The 19983-nt window shown below is 41.5% G+C and overlaps 2 protein-coding genes across 4 annotated transcripts in view; one reads left to right on the top strand and one right to left on the bottom strand.

Moving 5' to 3' along the window:
• The window catches only part of ACSS2 (acyl-CoA synthetase short chain family member 2), a 55759-nt gene extending 51618 nt beyond the window's left edge, over nt 1-4141 (top strand). For both annotated transcript variants that reach the window (XM_081916843.1, XM_081916844.1), the window contains 2 exons: nt 1098-1172; nt 2083-4141. In XM_081916843.1, the coding sequence (XP_081772969.1) occupies nt 1098-1172; nt 2083-2210 (203 nt within the window). In that variant the 3' untranslated portion in view covers nt 2211-4141. The remainder of the gene's footprint in view (nt 1-1097; nt 1173-2082) is intronic.
• Nucleotides 4142-5534: 1393 nt separating this feature from the next.
• Nucleotides 5535-19861, bottom strand: GSS (glutathione synthetase). Of its 2 annotated transcripts, none has more exons than XM_081917046.1 (13): nt 19725-19861; nt 17257-17414; nt 15263-15408; nt 14559-14634; nt 13975-14114; nt 12634-12750; nt 11691-11771; nt 10145-10222; nt 9342-9408; nt 8230-8424; nt 7794-7875; nt 7076-7265; nt 5535-5983 (listed from the first exon to the last, which is right to left on the bottom strand). In XM_081917046.1, the coding sequence occupies exons 2-13, from the start codon at nt 17383-17385 to the stop codon at nt 5860-5862; spliced, it is 1425 nt and encodes a 474-aa protein (XP_081773172.1). In that variant the 5' UTR covers nt 17386-17414; nt 19725-19861; the 3' UTR covers nt 5535-5859. The 2 variants fall into 2 exon arrangements, with proteins under 2 accessions (XP_081773172.1, XP_081773171.1); XM_081917045.1 differs by lacking the exon at nt 19725-19861 and adding an exon at nt 19323-19564.
• Nucleotides 19862-19983: the final 122 nt, after the last annotated feature.

Below are 19983 nucleotides of genomic sequence, written 5' to 3'. Positions count from 1 at the left end.
ACTCCTGGTCAGCCCCTTTGTCATTCAAACACTGTGTTCTGCAGAATCCTTTCAGAAGCTTTTCACGCACTCATCAAGGAGAAGAGTTTCCCTGAAAGAATATAATGAGAGACAAACTAATCTCACTTTCCACTGTGCAGCTGTGAAGGAACATCTGGGGTGTGCCAAGGATGACACCTGCAGATGGAACAGGCACATGAGGCCGAGCTAATGCCTTCTGTGTACTGACTGTGGATCTAGACCATGGCCCATTGTAGTTCCACAACAGATGCAGAGAAGTCAGCGTGGGAGGGGTCCCTGTGGTTTGAGAAACACTGCTTCCTGTCAGAAATAAGAGCAGGTAGAATAAAAATGTTGCATACCTTTCAGAAGAACGAATAAGTTCTAATTGGAAATGGGAATGATGAATGAAGAACCTCGGTTACAAAACTAAAGTGGAAACAATCAAGGAAGAATTTATATTACAATTTACAAATCTTATTCCTGAAAAGGGTTTTGTTTTCTGTCCCTACTATGTGTGTTAAAGTTGCATTGCAGTGTAACAGGGAGCAGGGGGGTGCTGTGGCACTGAGCCTCTTGGGCTTCTAATTGGAAGGTCTGGCAGTTCGAATCCGTGCGACGGGGTGAACTCCTGTTGCTCTGTCCCAGCTCCTGCCAACCTAGCAGTTCAAAAGCATACCAGTGTGAGTAGATAAATAGGTACCGCTGCGGTAGGAAGGTAAACAGTGTTTCATTGCGCTCTGGCACTCATCACAGTGGCCTGTCACGCCAGAAGCGGTTTAGTCATGCTGGCCACACAACCCAGAAAACTGTCTGTGGACAAACACCAGCTCCCTCAGCCTGAAGTGAGATGAGCGTCGCACCCCATAGTTGCCTTTGACTGGACTTAACTGTCCAGGGTCTCCTTTACCTTACTTATTGCAGTGTGTTCCAATTGAGAATGCCAGTCATGCCCCTTTCCCCTGGATATTCCATTTCTCTCCTTTGCGGGTCGGATGTTGGTGTCTTGTTTAGCTATTCTTCCTGTTTGCATGGGTTCACGTGCTTCATGAACGGTCCAGAGGCAATCATAGCTAAAATCCTTCTTTCATTTGCAGTTAGAGAAAAGATTGGACCCATTGCAACACCAGATTATATTCAGAATGCACCTGGCCTGCCCAAAACCCGCTCAGGTAAGATATGGATTTTACAGTATATGTGCAGGAAGCACAGATCATGGTGCTGTAAATACATCTTGCCTTACATTACAGGTTCTTGCTACTAATTGAATTTACATTTTCTGCTTTCTTTTTGGAAACACAATGTGGGAACTGGGAAAACTAGTAAAGCTGCGAGTAGCTATTTAGTAGCCCCTGTTGTCTTGGAGCCTTGTGGAAAACATGGAAATCCTCTTGCCTCTACTGTAGGGATGGCATGACAGTATGTTTTGATTGGCAGAAAGGATTTCTAATATGTCACAAGGCAGTAGTGGCTTGTGGGGAAACCCAGCCAGATGGGTGGGGTATAAATAATAAAATTATTATTATTATTATTGTTATTATCAGTGGTGGTTGTTGTTGTAATAATGCCCATAAAGGTCAGTGAGAATTGTGTGGACAGCAACTCCCAAGACAAGGTAGAAGTTGTTTACCATCATGGGCTTAATAGACCGCAAGCTTAACACAAGTCAAGTGTGATGCAGCCGCAAAAAAAGCTAATGCTAATCTAGTACAGAAGTCTAGTGCCCTCATCAAGGGAAGTAATAATACCGCTCAGTTTTGGTTGTATGGCCATGTCTTGGATCCTTTAGTTGAGATTCCTGCATTGTAGGGAATTGGACTAGATGACTCTTAGGGTTCCTTCCAACTCTACCATTCAATTATTTTATTGTCTTTGGGCAGAATTTTACTCCCAAGTTATCAATTTTATTCAATTCACTGTATTTTATGTTTGTAGACTAATCTGGGGTCAAGAATCCCACTGTATATCCTATTTTTAACAGCATGTCCTAAAATCCTGCGTGACTGCCTAAGTACCATTCATTAATCATCTTTTTCTTGGAATGCGAGTACAGTTTGATGTTACACTGCCATTTCTTTGCAGGTAAAATTATGCGGCGGGTATTAAGAAAAATTGCCAAAAATGACCAGGAGCTGGGAGATACCTCTACTGTGGCAGATCCAGCAGTTATAAACCACCTTTTCAGCAACCGGTGTGAGACAATACTGTAGCAAGGCAATTCTAGAAGAAAACAGCAGTAGTGCAGGGATTTGGTGAGAATATGGCCCCATTGAGACAATGACAGTGTTTCTCTTGAGATGAAGAAGCTGCCCAACGCTGAGCTGAATGTAAAATGCTGTAAATGAAGAGAAGAAACTGGTGCTCCAAGATCCAGTCCTTTTGTGTTGTAGATCTAGTTGTCTGTGCCTCTGGAGAACTGTGTGCATTATGTTGTAGACCAATAACTACATATCTGAAATTCCAGCCTCATTCACGTCGTACAGAATGACAGAATTAACATTTTAATTTTCATGGATTAGTTTCATGAATTGTTTGTTTTTATTTTATTTTTTTACCTCTTAACGTGCTGCAAATGGGCAGAGCTTAGAATGTGTAGGCATTGGTGTGAAAAGATGGCTTTGCTCCCGAGTGGTAGTTAAAGGCTTTGAGAACCGACAAACTGAACAGTAATCCTCATGTTGAGGAAGAATTATTGGAACATTTTTTTTTAGAAATCAAGCATTCATTAGGTTTCTTTCTTTCTTTATAAAATCCTGGATCCTCTGGCTGCATGCCATGGGAAAACCGAAGTTTATAGAAAAACTGCAACTCTGAAGCTGTATAAAACTACTTTTCATGCTATTAATGACAATGACTTTCCCCCTCAAAAGGGAATAAGGCTATCTATGTGTTTTGGATTTTAATAGTACATTTGTGTATGTGTGGGTGCAGAGCTGAATTTTCCCAGTGCATCAATTTTTGTGTGTGGGTGGAAGCAAATTCAGGGAATTATAGTCATGAAAAGTTGCATTCAGTGCCTAGATGTATCCTAGAGGGAGGTTCATAAATTTTCCGGGGCTGTTGGTTGGTGCAATTCCTGTACCAATTGAATATGGGTAGGGATTCACTTGGATGGATGAGAAGCAGGTGCTGTAGTGATACCCAAAGTTTCAGTGACATGGGGCAATTCAGTTACTTGGTTTTCCATGTGACCAGCTATGACACACAATCACATGAAGAAAATGGATATAGCCAGTGATTCTCACCTATGTTTGCTATGGCTGGGGAAAGCGTAGCTGCATTTGTGGAAATTGTTTCCAGGTAAATTTTTATTTAGTCCAGTTTATGCTTCCATTTCTTGATATAATAATGGACATATATGTGACCAAATACGAGTTGCTGCTTTTGTGGAGAGACAAATAATCATAACAACACTGTGACCGTTCTGCAGACAACTATGCAGAGGTGTCTTTTCTCATGGTTGGGTGAATATATCCATTGTTCACAATACAGCAAAGTCACAGTTAAGGATTTGCTTATTCTAGGTTTTTCACCGTTCAGGTAGCAAAGAAAAAAATATCAAATCAAGTTTAGGTAGAGATCAGATGTGGACACATAACTGGGATTCCCCCCCCCCCAATAATTTGATCCCACAACTCAAACTCCCTAATAAATGTAGATGAAAAAAACAGGCTTCTTGTCTCAATAAATTTTGTCAGGGTATGTAATTCTAGCACATCCTTCAGTGCTGCTGAACTGGAAAATGTCATCCTCCAATTTTTAAAATTGAAATCAAAGCTTTAACTGTGGTAGCCACAATGGTGTATCCAAAGATGTCTTCTTTGCCCATGTAATTAAAGCATGTCCCGAAAACCATGTGCTTGATGAATAATTTAACATTTTTCTGACCTTGACTCATGGTTATACCTTTCTCATTTCTTACCTGCTGTTAGTATTCTAAATGCACTTGTCTGTGGTCTGCAACATTGGTGTATATTTAATCTAATGTCCTGCAGCATTAAAGGTAAGCCAGTGGCTTGCTATGTGCTGGTAACATGAAATAAGTCCTTTTAATCTTGGTCTGACATAATTTTGGTTGGGAAATGGCTAGAATTGTTTTTAACTGAAATAAATCAAAGAAATAAAATCTATAAAGCCGTCACAGTTGGTTGTGGGTTTTTTTTTTTGTTTATATTCATAGTGCCTGGTTTTCATTTTGAAACCTAGACCAGACTTTGGCTTCATTTTGATATAACCCTAAAGCCGTGGTTCAGCACAAGATGAACAATCCCAGCATGCTTCTGGGCTGTTTCCCTCGCAAAGAAAGAGCCTGGAAACTTGTGCTTTCCTTACATGCAGTTTGCCGAAGCTAAGGCAACATTATTTTTAAAACACAGGCTTCTGTCAATTGATAATCTAACTCAGAGCTGACTCACTGAAATTCATGGACAAGAAACTCCATTAATTTTATCACTGATTGTTTTCCATTAGATAGCAAAGTGCTTTTATTTAGAAAACTCATTTAGACAATTGCTGAGAAAATATGTCTAAATTGTTACCTTTTTTTCCTGTTGGTCCTTAATACTGTGCTCTCAATTAAGACATGTTAATTTTATAAGCCTCTCCTCTAAAGACATATTTTCTAGGCATAAGAAATTTGTAGTTTAAAAAAATAGGTTCAAAGGCCTTGATCAAAACCAAAGCCATCCCAGCTCTATAAACCCCATCTTTTAAAAACAATATTGATATGCTGTTTCAAAGTAACTTATCTGACTTCATTAAATTTCCCCTATCTTAAAATGGCACATAGCTTGGTTTTGTAGGTGAGTATATCCCAATTGTTAATGCTCAGGGTTTTGTTTTGGTGAGCAGACATCTTCCATAGTTTCAAAATGTTTGAAAACTTTAACATGATTAACTTCTGCTTCTTTCAAAAAATCAGCAGATAACATGTTGAACACAAGTGTATTCTTCAAAAATAAGTATGTTCAGATTCTGAGCATGCTATATTATGTGACTACTGGATATTACTCACCAAAGTAGCACAGGAGAGACCAGATTGATCAACCAGTTATTTCAGCTGAAATAAAATCTGAGATCCTTACAACTTATCATATCACAGGACATTCTTATTACCATTGTTTGTCTCTGAAATCTGTTTCCTAAGAGCTCACCTTCATTTTCTTAACCCTCTTCCTTTAAAATACACATTCTGCTTTTTCAAAATGTTACAGGAGGGGTCCAGGAGCATTGAAATAAAATCAACTCTTGTCTGGGGGTTTTCTTTTCCTTTCCTACTGTGTCCCTTTTTTCCTGTGCCATATCATAATGTCTGTTCATTGTTCTGTGACCTTGCATGCTGTTTTTCCTTTGTGATATATTCCTCTCAAACAAGAACGTAACAGAAAGCAGGAAGTGTTACACAGCATCTTATGCTCGGAAGAGTAACCCTCTCCACAGCTGGATGGAAATACCTTGAAAATGCAGAAGAGATCAAGGTAATACACTATTTTGCTACCAGGCCCTTGAAGGTGCATGTAGCAGCTTGTATAGTGCTGCCTCAGGAAATGCCTGATTAGAACATCAACAGATTGTCCATGGTCACAGTACAGTAAAAGGGCATGAAGTCTGTGAGAAGCATGCTAAGGGTGCTTCAAACAGGAAATTGTCAAAGAAAGTCAACTGGAATCCAGTATTTTCTTGAGACCAGGAAAAAGCAGTGCAGCTCTGCCTGCTTTGTATCTTGGGGTCACTGGTGAGAGGAGGGCTTCCGGTATCAATCTGATTGTCAAGTCCACCCATTGGCAATCATGCCCTAAAAGAGAATGTCTCTTATTTTAAGCACAGTGAGGATGATGTCAGTGATGAGGTATTCTGTTTTCATATCACATAGGGAGTATCCAGAACAGCCACTCCAGCTGCTACTCCGCCATCTGCATGTTCGACAGCCTTTGTTCGCAAGAGATGGCCAACATGCTTGTTCACCACAAGATCCTGACCCAGTCTGCAAGAGAAAAATCAAAAGGACTAATTAAATTCATATAGTAACAGTTTTGACTCTGCAGTCTCACCAAACTCCTGCTTAGTTAACAGTGCCTGCTTGATGTACTGTTTACCAGTGTTTATATACGCATACTGACTTAAGAGTTTTACAACTCTTACAGAATTATGCATGAGCAATAACCATTTCAGCGGGCACAATGGAGGGTTGTGTGATTTACCCACCCAGAAATTAGTATCTGCTTTGGAATAGATGCACCTAATGGCCTCTATATACACCCACACACCACCTACTAAGCAATGTGTGTGTTACACTATTGTCATTAATTATATTGCTGCCATAGTAATAAAAATGTAGGAGGCTGCTTTATATTGCATAAGATCATTGCTCCCCCAGAGACCTGTTTATTGAGCACTCATCCAATTTGCATACCCAGAGGTTGGATTATATCTGCTCTTTACTGATTATTCATTTTGATTTGTTGGCAGAGCAGGTACACAACTGAGAATTTGGCCTGCATTCATGCTAACACAGAATCAGAGTTGGAAGGGACCCCAAGGGTCATCTAGTCCAACCCCCTGCAATGCAGGAATCTCAACTAAAGCATCCCTGACAGATGGCCATCCAACCTTTGCTTAAAAACCTCCAATGAAGAAGAGTCCACCTCCTTCCGAGAAAGTCCATTCCACTGACTTACACATATTCCTGTAAGCCAATGCATTTCTCCATGTCTTCTGAAAACAGAAGTGTTGTTTTTTTAAAGCAGATTTGTTGTGCTAGGCAACAGAGCCCTTTAATCCACTTTAATTGTACCTAAGGTTCTAACATGTGCTTGAATACTTCTTGCATAATAGACACTCTCACCGACAAAAATGCTGTATTTTTTTTCACAGCGTTACTTTGGAGATGCTACAGATTGCACCTGGAACACATGCTATGGATACAGAAAGTACCACCAATGAGCTCTGTAACACTTCCATTGCTCCAGAGTTCCTGTCCAGCGACACATTATTTAGCCCAGTACTAACCAATGCTATGCATAGGAATATAAAACTATTAAATGCACAGACCCAGTAAGTAATGTTACTTTCTCACCTTACGTAGACTCCAAAAATTCCCAATTCAGACACACATTCTGATACTTTCAGTGGACTGTGAGCCCTCAGTAAATAATTCAGTGCAGGGAGAGGCTTTATCTTGTCCATGAGAATGTAGGAGGTCCTTTCTGGACTGTCTTTAATTTTCTCTAGAAGCTGCTTGAGCTCTTCACCATAGAGGTTGTTCCCTGACAAACAAAGCAGCAGGTAAAATGAATTCACTAGAGCTGGAGTAGCTGGTGGATGAAGTTGTGTGTTGGGTCCCTGTAGCCACGCCAGCAAGTACAGAACATGAAGAAAAGCAATCACCGACGACTGGCACCAGTGTAAGTGGTAAGCAAGCCAGTGGGCTTGAACCAATCAGCTGATCCATGGGTGTGTCTATGTGTGTGTGTGGGGGGGGGGTTGGGGAAAATTATGCTGATCCAAAATGTGTAGAATATGCTTAGATAATGCTTCCACAACATTTTGTTTCATCAGCTAAATTGCTTGTAACCTTTTTTCCTACTAAGTTTAAATTTCAGTTTAGATACGCAGTACAGTACTGGAAGAAAGCACTACAGAATTATTTGCTACAGCATCAGGGAAGACAATTTGCCTCTAATAAGCTACTTTTGTTCTTACACAATTATTTAAAAGGTGTGTGCATACAGATAAGTCCTGATGCTTGAACCAGGCTGTTGACTCATCATACACAAAGAGAACCAGTTACTGACCTCCTCCCTCACGTTGTGGCTTTAACACAAAGCGGTCTGGGTCAGCAATAGCCATGGCTATCATCTTATCACCTTCTTCATCCTGCAAGAAGGAGGAGAAAGAGGAGATATATACACATACACACACTCTCTCTCTCTCTCTCTCTCTCTCTCTCTCTCTCTCTCTCTCTCACACACACACACACACACACACACACACACACACAGCACAACTTTTGCATATATATTTTTTACAATTTTGGCTTTACAATTTTGGCTTTAACTAAGTTCTATTGCCTAACAAATAAAATTCTTGACAAAACAGATTTCACAATGTATGGAAACTATAAGAACACATTCATCACAACAATCTCCTCAGATGTTGTACCGTACTGCATTTTTTAAAATACATCCAGTTCAAGGCAGTGTATGTATCCGTCTATGCATTACTACTTACCATCTCCATAGAATAAAGGCCGGTGAATGTTGCTCTTAATCGAGCCACTGCTTCTGGTTTATTTGGCAGTAATTTTTCCAGTGTTCCTGGTCGGCTCAGCTCCTGCTGAACTTTTTTGGTCCCAGCAAGCTGTGTGGCAATATCAGGGCACTTAACTGCTCTAGATCTTTCCAACAGCAACCGTGCCTCCCAGTTCTTTTACAAAAACAGAAAAAGGATAATTTCAATCAAGGTTCTATATAACATGTATTGTTTAATATTTCAAAATTGGGAGTTTTATGCATTCAAATACATGGGTAGGTGCAGAGGTTGACACTAACTGGGATCCAAAGTACCATCTTCTGCTTGCAGAGGGGGTTTTCATATTTAGCCTTGCAGCTCCACACATCTCCTTCCAAGCCATTCAGAGAATCACCCCAAGAGGCAAACCTAGGATCAAGTGGAGGAACCATAAGCGGCTGGGTCCCTCCTCATGATCCCTTGGAAGGGTGGCATCGGTAAGAATGATATGATTGTATGCAGATACACATGCCACTGCTACTCAAGGCACAACAAAACCTAGCAAAAACTAGATATTTTCAGAGCTCAAACTGAATACGTGGCTAGAAAACATTTCTATTTACCCATGATAGCCACAAGCCTGCATATAGCAAGTCAGCTAAAAGCACCATGACTATTAAGCTCTGAAGTAACCTGCCAATTCAACTGGAAACCTCATTTTAAAAATATGTAGCTTTAGATGGCATATTGAAGCAAACAAGCCACCAGTCTCTCAGCACAGAACAGGTTAAGATATCACTTCCACCAGCCGGATGTTTTGGGAAATTGGCTGAACTACTTCTAGAATTAGCTGTTTGATTGAATGTATTTAGAATTCCCCAGGTGATTACCAAACAACTAAAGAATTACACATGCCCTGAATTCATATTTGGGGTCCAACTGTGCCAAGGATAACATCACTTACAGTGCCCCAGAGCTTGCAGTCAAGATTTCAAGACAGTGGATGATATTCAGTGTCAATTAGAGTAGACCCATTGTAATCAATGGACTTGATTGTTTCAGTGGGTCCACTCAGAGTATGACTTAGCTGGGTATTACCCAGTAATACAAACCTGTTTGTTATAATTCTTTGGCACGTAACCTTCTCTATAGTACACCACTGCAATTTCCTCCCCATCTCTGAAATAAAGATAAGGAAAACAAATCAGTGGTTCCTTCAACATGGCTCTCTCACACACAAGATTAAAATATTATATACAATACAATCTACAGATGTAGGATTCTATTCCATTTATGAATTGTTTTCTAATCCTGCAAGAAGGGACTTACAAAAGAAAGCTTTCAAATAAATTACCTAGTGGATCAATAGATCACAATCTCTCTGCTTATGGATACAAATATTAGTTCCTTTTAGCGTTCTTTGGTGAAGTCTATATAGCAACTTTCCATGTTTTAAGTTGTGTATCAGTAGTACATAACTGAACATGTAAGAACTGCATAACAATGGAGTTTCCAAATGAATAGCATGGCCTGAATCTTCACAATCTGAACACACTTGTTTTATTAACAGCAACACTAATGAAAATAAGAGTCTTCATTAAACCCCGGAAACATAGCAGATACTTAATGTTTACATAACAACCCAAAATGCAGTTTATTATGCAAACTGCAGGAGGCAGTGGAAGACAGGAGTGCCTGGCGTGCTCTGGTCCATGGGATCACAAAGAGTTGGACACGACTAAACAACAACAGCATGAATATCAAAATGGACTTATTAGCACTCCCAACACCAGGCTGTGTTATTTTTTACATATGCCAAAACTACAGCATGAAATTCTCCTTGAAGCCACATATGGGCTCTCCAACATTAAGCTAAGGTTTGTGTGCTCACTATTTTTAATAGGAAAATACTTACATATGCAATCTCTTGTCATTGTCCAAAGATGCTTTTTCAAACACATCTTTAAATCTTCTTCGGATCACCCGGATATTCCTTTAGGAAACAAACAAGAAATATTAAGGCTAAAGTCTAGATGACACCAAACTGGGAGGGGTGGCTAACACCCCAGAGGACAGGATCACACTTCAAAACGACCTTGACAGATTAGAGAACTGGGCCAAAACAAATAAGATGAATTTTAACAGGGAGAAATGTAAAGTATTGCACTTGGGCAAAAAAAAATGAGAGGCACAAATACAAGATGGGTGACACCTGGCTTGAGAGCAGTACATGTGAAAAGGATCTAGGAGTCTTGGTTGACCACAAACTTGACCACGGCCAACAGTGTGACGCGGCAGCTAAAAAAGCCAATGCAATTCTGGGCTGCATCAATAGGAGTATAGCACCTAGATCAAGGGAAGTAATAGTGCCACTGTATTCTGCTCTGGTCAGACCTCACCTGGAGTACTGTGTCCAGTTCTGGGCACCACAGTTCAAGAAGGACACTGACAAACTGGAACGTGTCCAGAGGAGGGCAACCAAAATGGTCAAAGGCCTGGAAACGATGCCTTATGAGGGCTAAGGGAGCTGGGCATGTTTAGCCGGGAGAAGAGGAGGTTAAGGGGTGATATGATAGCCATGTTCAAATATATAAAAGGATGTCACATAGAGGAGGGAGAAAGGTTGTTTTCTGCTGCTCCAGAGAAGCAGACACGGAGCAATGGATCCAAACTACAAGAAAGAAGATTCCACCTAAACATTAGGAAGAACTTCCTGACAGTAAGAGCTGTTCGACAGTGGAATTTGCTGCCAAGGAGTGTGGTGGAGTCTCCTTCTTTGGAGGTCTTTAAACAGAGGCTTGACAACCATATGTCAGGAGTGCTCTGATGGTGTTTCCTGCTTGGCAGGGGGTTGGACTCGATGGCCCTTGTGGTCTTTTCCAACTCTATGATTCTATGATTCTACATAGTTACCTGGGAGTAAGTCACAATTGCATTATGAGATTAGCTTTATCTGTGTTCATGTTAGAAATCCTGCACTGTATTTTAAAGCTTAGTTAGGAAAATATAATGTAGCTATATACAATATGCATTGAACTTCTAACAGGATTGAAGAGCCCACTTTTGTCACAGAACCTTTCTGCAGTGAGGTATCATAGGAAACTTAGCATCACACAGAGAACAATCCAGCCTGTTACAGCACAGAGGATGTCTACTCTGAAGTATGTCCCATTAATTTCAGTGGGGCTTACTCGGAGGTCAGTGGGTATCAGATTGCAGTTTTAAACCCTTAAGTCCTGTTAATTATAATAGGAGAGTTAAATGCGAAATCGTGCCATTAGGTTTTACTAGGACAACAGTCTTTTTGCACCTTAAAAGTGTAATGAATTTATCTTTAAAAAATATTATTTAGCAGAGCCAAAAAAATGTCATTAAGCATGAATGATGTAAGACCAGATTTCACAGGACTAATTAAATGGCATTACATGAAACACTTCATCTTATTAGACGAAAAAAATTACCTCATCCAAAGTTCATTTTCTACACAGCGTTGGTCAAAAATATTCCTCTGAGCCTCTTCAACTAGGAACATTACCACTGCTCTGAAACAAAAATAGAACATATATCAATATACTAAGTTTCCTCATTTAAAAATATATTTTTGTGCTTCTTACTTACTACTATTTGCAGCAGCTGTACTGAAAACTTCTACAACAGGCCAAAACTACAGTGCCAGATAATACTTGCAGGAAGGCACAATAGAGTGCTGCTTTATACTGTACATTTGCCACTCCCTGCTGTTTCTACGCCTTTCTTCTACATCTTTGTGCATGTATATGACAATTAAACAAAGAATCAAACAGATACAAAGAGGAGATATTCATAATAAAGAATTTATAGTTTAACATCTGAAAAGTTTCCTAATAATTCATGCATCCAACAGCTAGGGTCTTCCTTCAAATATTTATACTAGCTTTGTGGTCCTACCCTGTAAGAGGAAGTGGGTTAAACAAGTAGTTGAACAGTAGAATTATACGTAAAATAGCTTCAGTTGATTTATCTAGCTGGGGAGAGAAAGGTCTATAAACAGGCCCTCCTGGTTCAGTGAAGAAAAAACCCCACTACTGCCGGCATTGTTTTGCAGGTAGTGGCCCTGAGACCAGTTTTTCCATCTATGGCAACAGACATTTGAAAGGAGGAGTCTTCCATAACATACAGGAATGTTGTTGTCCCCCTAAAGAAGGGAATGAAAACCTACTGCATAGGAAGATAAAATTCTCTTTCCCAGCCCAGTTCTCCTTCATGTGCCTATTCCTATCATACACTTTCTTCAATATTCTATAAGATGGAGACAGAGGGCTTATTTGCATTTTCTTGTTTGTGAAAACAAAAAGTAACAGAGCATACTTCATGCAGATGAACAACAATCATAGCTATGTAGAACTTGCAGCTCTCTTCCCCTACCTGTCTGAGCCGTAGAGTTCCCAAGCTTTTGCAATGCCCATGGCAATCCCTTTGGCTGGATTATTGGTCAGTAATTTTGAGGCTTCCTTAGATTTCCCTAGAACGTTCAACACATGCCTGCAATTGGGATGCATATAGAAAAGTCACACAACAATTCACTGTACACAGCTGCCATTGAAGAGCCAACCAATTGAGATGTAAAATACAAATGCCAACCATCTTTTATGAATGGTGCACATGTGTACAAAGATACTTCTGCATGCCAAATATATGTAAGCCCAGTAGTTGACAGTAAAGTCATGGCGAAGTAATCCAGCTAATGTGTCCTTTCAGTGCAAGAATTTCCACTTGCAAAATAAGACGTTCTTCACCTCTCCTCCCCCTTGTGCCCCTCTCTTCCCCAAATTTGCTGCAGAGGGCTGTGGGAAACCCTGGAGCAGATTTGGGGGGATACATGGAGGGACAGTGTCCCATCGTGAAAGAGGAAATCAAGTTATGGATGTTTCCAGGTACTATAAATTAATTTTGCACTTGACAATAGATTACTGAAAGCTATATATAACAGACAAAGCTTTTCCAAAAGGACACAACATGCTACCGTGTCTTTTGTGATTGCACTGCCCAAGTGCAAAAATCAGAATTGGGATCAGAATTCAATATTGTGAGAACCTCAGATTTCATTTTTCATAATAAATAAGTCACCTGAGGTTGTGATGGCCAGCTGTGGCAAGACTTACTGAGATAGCATAGTCACATCTACAATGCTACTGCTTGTGATTCTCAGGAAGGAACGTGGAAATGCTAGATGCTAGATTACCTCCTAGGCTGGTGCAATGAAGAGGCCTAGATCAGGTACACAAGAGCAGCAGGCTCAGTTCAAGATCGCACACATATTGTGCTAGCCTAACTTGGCCCATTGCAGGGGTTTCTGATGGCTACTGCCTGTAAGGATACTGCCAATAGTAGCTTTTGCCTCTCATCTGGGCAAATGCATTGGCCAGGGGAGCCAGGCAGAACTGGGTGGAGATACACATCTGCCTCATCCAAACCCCATCCAGCACAGCAAATCAGGGTATTGGTTTGCTATGCCAAATTTAAAGTGGCTTCTGTAACATGGGCAGACATTGCCAGGTAGTCTCAAAAGCTAGGTAAGGGAAGAATGAGCAGTAGGTGAGGGGGTAGGCCTTTAGCATCTTGTCTAGCTCTTTGTACCTCACCAGTACAGCAAAATTATACACAGCCTTGGCTAAAGGATAAGACATGAAGGACCATCTATAAGCCAGCTAGAAGTTGTTTTGCTGTAAACACACACAGAAAGACACACAGTCTGGAAGTCCTTACCGATGCACTGCAGTGGTTCTGGATGTGAGGCCTCCAAAGCTGGCAGCAATAGTGTTTATTTCTATTTGCTTTAGAGCTGGAGTGCCTTCTGCACCATAGTCAAACATGTAATCAGAGCGATTAATTCCTAAAAACACAGACTGGACAAGGCAAAAAAGTAGCAAGAAATGGACCAGCCATCATTCCAAAGAGGATTCTATACATTATCTGTCAAGTGCCAACTAAGCTAAAAACATCTTATGGGGGAGGAGGTGGTTATTGTTTTGTTTTTGTTTTTATTATGCATTTCATGTTTTTAACTTTTATTTTTATGCTGTGAACCATCCTGCGATGGATGGTATACAATTTTAATAATAAAATAAATAAAACAATAATATTTTGACAGTTAAAAACATATTTGATTACTGTGCAACTACCATATTATTTATTTAAACAAAAAATATACACCGTTTGATTGTAAACAAACAACGTTCAAAGCAGTTTACAAAGAGAATTAATACAATTATAAGTAAAATACAGTTTCAAACAACTATTAAAAACACTAAAAAACCAAACATATTAAATCATATATTATCATGGAATACCTGAGTTATTCCTTCTTTCAAAACTTGCTTGTAGATTTTGAAAAGCTGAGCTGTAAACTCATCTACTTTGACAGTACTAAGAGGAGAGAAAACAAATCTTACTTAGTACTCAAGCCTGCAGTGACAAAACAAGGGAATTATCATTACAATCTTTTATGTAAAACCATTTGACGTTAATACTTCTTTGTCAAGGCTGTGTATTGTGGCCTTAGCAATAATGGAAGATGATTCTGTGTTATACCCCAGCTCTGAACATATTACATGGAAGATGCTAGTTCTATGAAATCAGGAGGGCTTATGTCTACATAAATGTTTAAAGACCTCTTTTGACTTGAATAGCTGTCTGACAATCTAAAAAACAGCTGGTGAGGCTTTACCCAGGGATGAAAATTTTGCCTCCTGAAAACCTTTCCCAAGGGGGAGGGGGAGGAAACTAGCAGTCTTGGAATCATGTGTCAGATTTCACACAGCTTGTGTTCACACAACAAAAACATGCATTGTAAAATAAAGCTTTAGTTGTTCTCTAACCTTTCCTCTTCAATTAGCCAAATGCCAACCAGGCTAACAGGCAAGGGAGTTAATGATTATGAGACATTTAGGAACACTGGGTTGAAACTAAAGTAACCTTAGTACAAATCAGAAGTATATCCAAGATTAAGGAAGTTTAAATTCAAAGTTCTTTTTTCCTAATACATAATACGTACCTTGCAAGAGTGCGTTCCAGAAATTCTGTGTTCCGGCTAACTTCATCTACCAGCAGGTTAAAGTCTTGTTGAACTGAATAGGCTTGCTCAAGTAGACTGCTTGGTACTGCAGATGGGAGCAGTGTAAAGGGAGCATAATTCACCACCTATTGACAAAAGTTTAAAAATGAATGTGTCAAGAACTACCACTTCTTTCCAGTAACAAATCAGGTTAAGCCCTTTTAAAACTTGGGAACATATAGGATGAATATAGGGGATACAATACAAAAATACTAGAATGGAACTACACCTGCAGTAATCTGGGGTGTGGTGAGATAAGGTGATATAGGAGCAGGGAGGAGAGCCACCTAAGAGCTACAAAGGATAAGGTGAAGGAAATGGGAGTAAAGAGTTCCCTTTGGTTCCATGCAACACACTGATTGGCCTGCTAGCATTGGGCAAGTTCACACAGCCAGATTCCTCTATATAAAATTAATTGCAAATATACCGTATTTTTCGCACCATAGGATGCACCGGACAATAGGACGCACCTTGTTTTAGAGGGGGCAGAACAAGAAAAAAAATCTCCCCCTCTTGTTTTCCCCTTCTAAAACAAGGTGCCGTTTAAGGTGCATTCAGTCACCTTCAGAGGGCTACCTTGGAAGCGCACTGACCCCTCTCGCTCTCCAGGCTTCAGGTTCCTTTCGACCTGCTCTTTGAGGCTGGCGGGGGGAAGCCCACTACCAGCCCCAAAGAGCAGGTCGGGGAGCAGCGGAAAGGCGCGCAGTGGAGAGGCTCCTGACATAGCCGCGCGTCACCTCTCCAGCCGGGAGAGGGTCACAGGGGGCTTCTTTAGCCCTGCGCACGCTCTCCCAGCTGGAGAGGTGGCGTGCGGCTAAACAGGCTCCTGCCATAGCCGCGTGTCACCTCTCCAGCTGGGAGAGGGTAAGCGGGGCTTCTTTAGCCCCGCGCGTGCTCTCCCGGTTGGAGAGGTGGCACGCGGCTATGTCAGGAGCCTCTATAGCCGGGCGCCACCTCTCCAGCCGGGAGAGGGTCACGGATGGCTTCTTTAGCCCCGCGCGCGCTCTCCTGGCTGGAGAGGTGGTGTGCAGCTAAAGAGGCTGCTACAATACCCGTGCATCACCTCTCCAGCCAGGAGAGGATCACGGGGGGCTTCTTTAGCCCCGCGCGCGCTCTCCCGGCTGGAGAGGTGGCGTGCAGCTAAAGAGGCTCCTGCCATAGCCACGTGTCTCCTCTGCAGCCGGGAGAGGGTCGCGGGGCTATGGCGTCTTCTCTCCATAGGACGCACACACATTTCCCCTTCATTTTTGAAGGGGAAAAAGTGCGGCCTATAGAGCGAAAAATACAGTACTCTCACGTGGAGGAAAACTAGGGCAAAATGGCAAGGGTCAGTTCACACTACTGAATTTCTCCAGTTATGTTCACTGCATGAAGAAAGGTTAGTGTGAGCTGGATAGTGCCTACAATGAATATTAGCAAAGTGACCGTGTGTTGTAGGCACCTGCTAGTTGGGACTATAAATGTTGGCAATACACATGTGAACTAGCACAGACATAATGAACGGATGGGGACACGGTGAAGGATAAACACACTGACTGACTAAGCTCTTTATCCACATAACTGTATACATGACAATGTGGAGCCAGATTTATGTGAATTGTGTGATACATGCAATGAGCCAACAGCAATCTCCCCATGTGCCTGCCCAGTTCATACTGCATGGTGCTCCAGTGAAGGAAAAAAATGGGCTATTTTATGGGTGAAAGTAGGAAACTGTCATGGCAGCATAAGGCTAGGATGTAAAAAAAAAAGTCTGGTATGGCTAACATCACAAATGTACAGTGCATCCTGGTGAGAAGTAGCCCCACTCCAGAATCCCAAAGCTTTCCCCTTCCCTAACAACATGCCGACTATGTTGTTACTGGGATTTTTTTCCAAGTGTTACCATCTTCCTTCCATACGTGTTGGATCATGAAATCTAGTTTTGAGCTTACATCAGATGCATTGGGGTCATCTTTGGTCCTCATGAGAACACCTTCAAGTAGTGCTGAATCCACTGCAATTGGTGCCACATGCTGAATGAGCTGGACATTACACAAAATGTCTTTCCAAGGGGCAGTCATTGTAAAGGCTGAGGCAGCAGAGAATAAATCTGAAAGCATTTTAAAATAATTACCATAAGGCAGTGGAACCTAACATTTGAAGGTGGAAGAAAAACACTGTTTCAGAAATTTATGGTAATGGAATCCTAAAGAGGGAAGCAATACTGTCCAATGATTTTTCTGCCTGAAGTGGAGCCCACTATTAGGGTGAAAACTTTTAAAGAAATCTTACTTTACCATTCAGTGTTTTCTGCCTTCATCAACTATCTGCCCTTCACTGCCACCCTGAGCTCATTGGGAGGAAGGGAGGGATATAAATTTAATTAATAAACAAATGGTGCTGGCTGCAGCAGGCTTCTTACCCTACTCCATGGCAGAACCAGCCCTGGCTACAAGCTAAATAAGCATCTAGATTTAATGAAGCACTATGTAGCCCTTTGTGCAAGTGTAACAACTTCTGCTTTCACAATGGGACTTTCTCCTCCCCCTTCCCTAAATCTGTTTTGAGGGCAGATCTGGAATGACAGGGAGCGGCACAATAAAGAAGCATCTCCATTTTTGTTGCATAAAATCAAGACAGAATAAATGTTTTCATGTTTTGTTTTATTTATTGCAAGCTGCCCAGATAACTTTGTATTATGGGGCATGCAAATGCTGCATATAAACATATGAATTTTATTTTCCTTTGTTACAATGTGTATTTTTCTAATGAAATAATGGACAGGCTAGAAATTAAAATGGTGACGGTATCATTTCCCCTGCACCCCCCCAACCGCAGAATGTACATAAAGTGCAGCTTCACTCTCTGCTGTTCATTTGTGTGAACAAAGCTGCAAAACAAATGTCACACTGTCATCAATTTATCACACTGTCCTTTTGTAACAACTCCCTGACTGTGTCTGCATAACCTGAATCCAGCAGTCAACACTGTGAGGATGAGCTCCCAGAATGCAATGTGGTATCTATGTTTGCACATATTAGACAGGTTAGTTAGTCATATTAGGATAAACTGTATTGAGTCTTGTTAGAGGAATCTGTCAGTTTCTGAGTATTTTAAATATAGCTCCAAAGTGCATCTGACAGTTGTACCTCTTGGGCAGGGCTGTGGTCCATTAGCAGTGAGGTATGATTTCAGGTACCAACAAGTAGAATAATTAATCCCTAAGGATATGGATCTCAACTCTTCATGTCAAAACAGAACTCACATGCTTTAAACTCTAAACAAACTCAGGCTTATGACAATAGCTTGTTCAAGAGAAAACCTGTACACAAAGCCATACTGAAAAGGATTGTTTAGCTGTAATAGTCATAATGACGACAACATTTTTCAGCCTTTTAAGTAAGCAATTTAAAACTCTCCTAGATCGCATACACTTGTCACATGCACACCAACCCTTTCACTTAAATTGCTCAGGTTGAACCACCAAGAGAGCAGCTCTTTAAGTACATACACATTTAGGCACATTTTTTACACCACATGCTGAGAAAAACCTGGACGTCTAAGAACATTCCATAAGGCATTCTCCTTGTGTGTCACAAAGGTAGTGCAAAGAAAGAATGATAAGAAAACCACAGTGAAATTCAACGCGACCAGATAAAATTCAAACTTTCTTTAAAATATTAGTTCTGGATTATTTTAATCACTGTACCAAATCACTGAGGCAGTGGGAGACTTAAAGGAAGTGGGGGGGGGGGAGTCTCCCACGGCAAACACAAGGAAGCAAATGCTGAGTCATTCACAACCCAACTCCAGCACGTTAGTTTACAAATGATTGTTCAGTTGGAGAAAATCTCTCTGTATGCATGTAAATAGCCTGCATATTTCAGACTAGATGCCCCAGTGATACAAAATGCTCTCTGCCCCCACCTACTCTTCCTTCATAAAACAGCCTGACAGCTTGTTCTCGCCCCCCTTTCTATGGGGAGCATGTGGCCCACGTTTGCCTCTGAATACTGACCTTTGCCTCCTGGGCATTGTACTGTACATCTTTAGCCCCAGGCCACTTCCGCCACTCCTAGTCCCTCAAGTAAGGATTAGCCCCCAAACATTTCCCCCTCCATAATTAATTAAACGGGAATAAAACTATTCTGCCTTTAATCCCCACGCCAACAACAACCACAACTTCTCGTCGTTCGGGGAGACAGCGGGGGGGTTGGCACCACTTTGTCCTCGGCGCTCCCCGGTTCCAAGGCGGCGGGTCAGAAGCGAGGACCCCCATCGCCCCCTCAAGAAGCTCACCCCTCCCGCTCCCTCGCCCCGACCACACCCGCCTCCTCACATTCAAACTGCCTATGCAACCGTTGGAAGTAGCACGATGACGGAGACCCTCCCCCCTCCCTCTATTTTTAAATCCGGGTACCTGGAGTCAATCACTCGAGTGAAAGTCCCCAACCGAGAGCGCTCTACTCTTCAGGCGCTAAGAATCAGATGGCCCTCTCACAGATTGGCTACCCCGCCAGCCTATCGAGAAGCCGACGCGCCCTTTCCTGCTGATTGGCAGGAGCCTCACCCAATCGCGTTGGAAAACTGCAAGGAGGGGGGGTTAAGGGGAAACGGGAGGCGGAGCCAATGCAAATAAAAAAAGGCGGGTTGTGCTATCCTACCCCGCCCCGCCCCTC

This window comes from Podarcis melisellensis, assembly GCF_964234715.1.
Source record: "Podarcis melisellensis genome assembly, chromosome: 6".
NCBI lineage: Eukaryota > Metazoa > Chordata > Lepidosauria > Squamata > Lacertidae > Podarcis > Podarcis melisellensis.
The sequence above is the reverse complement of the archived record's forward strand: the minus strand, read 5'-3'. Positions and strand labels throughout refer to the sequence as shown.

Bases quoted from the DNA above. Each gene is read 5' to 3' on its own strand.
- GSS (XM_081917046.1), bottom strand. From the start codon at position 17,385: ATGACTGCCCCTTGGAAAGACATTTTGTGTAATGTCCAGCTCATTCAG. The intron at 14,115-14,558 runs GTATTCCATGAT...TGCCTTGTCCAG, and splicing joins TGAAAGAAGGAATAACTCAG to TCTGTGTTTTTAGGAATTAA. The intron at 12,751-13,974 runs GTAAGGACTTCC...TCCCAATTGCAG, and splicing joins AGAACCACTGCAGTGCATCG to GCATGTGTTGAACGTTCTAG.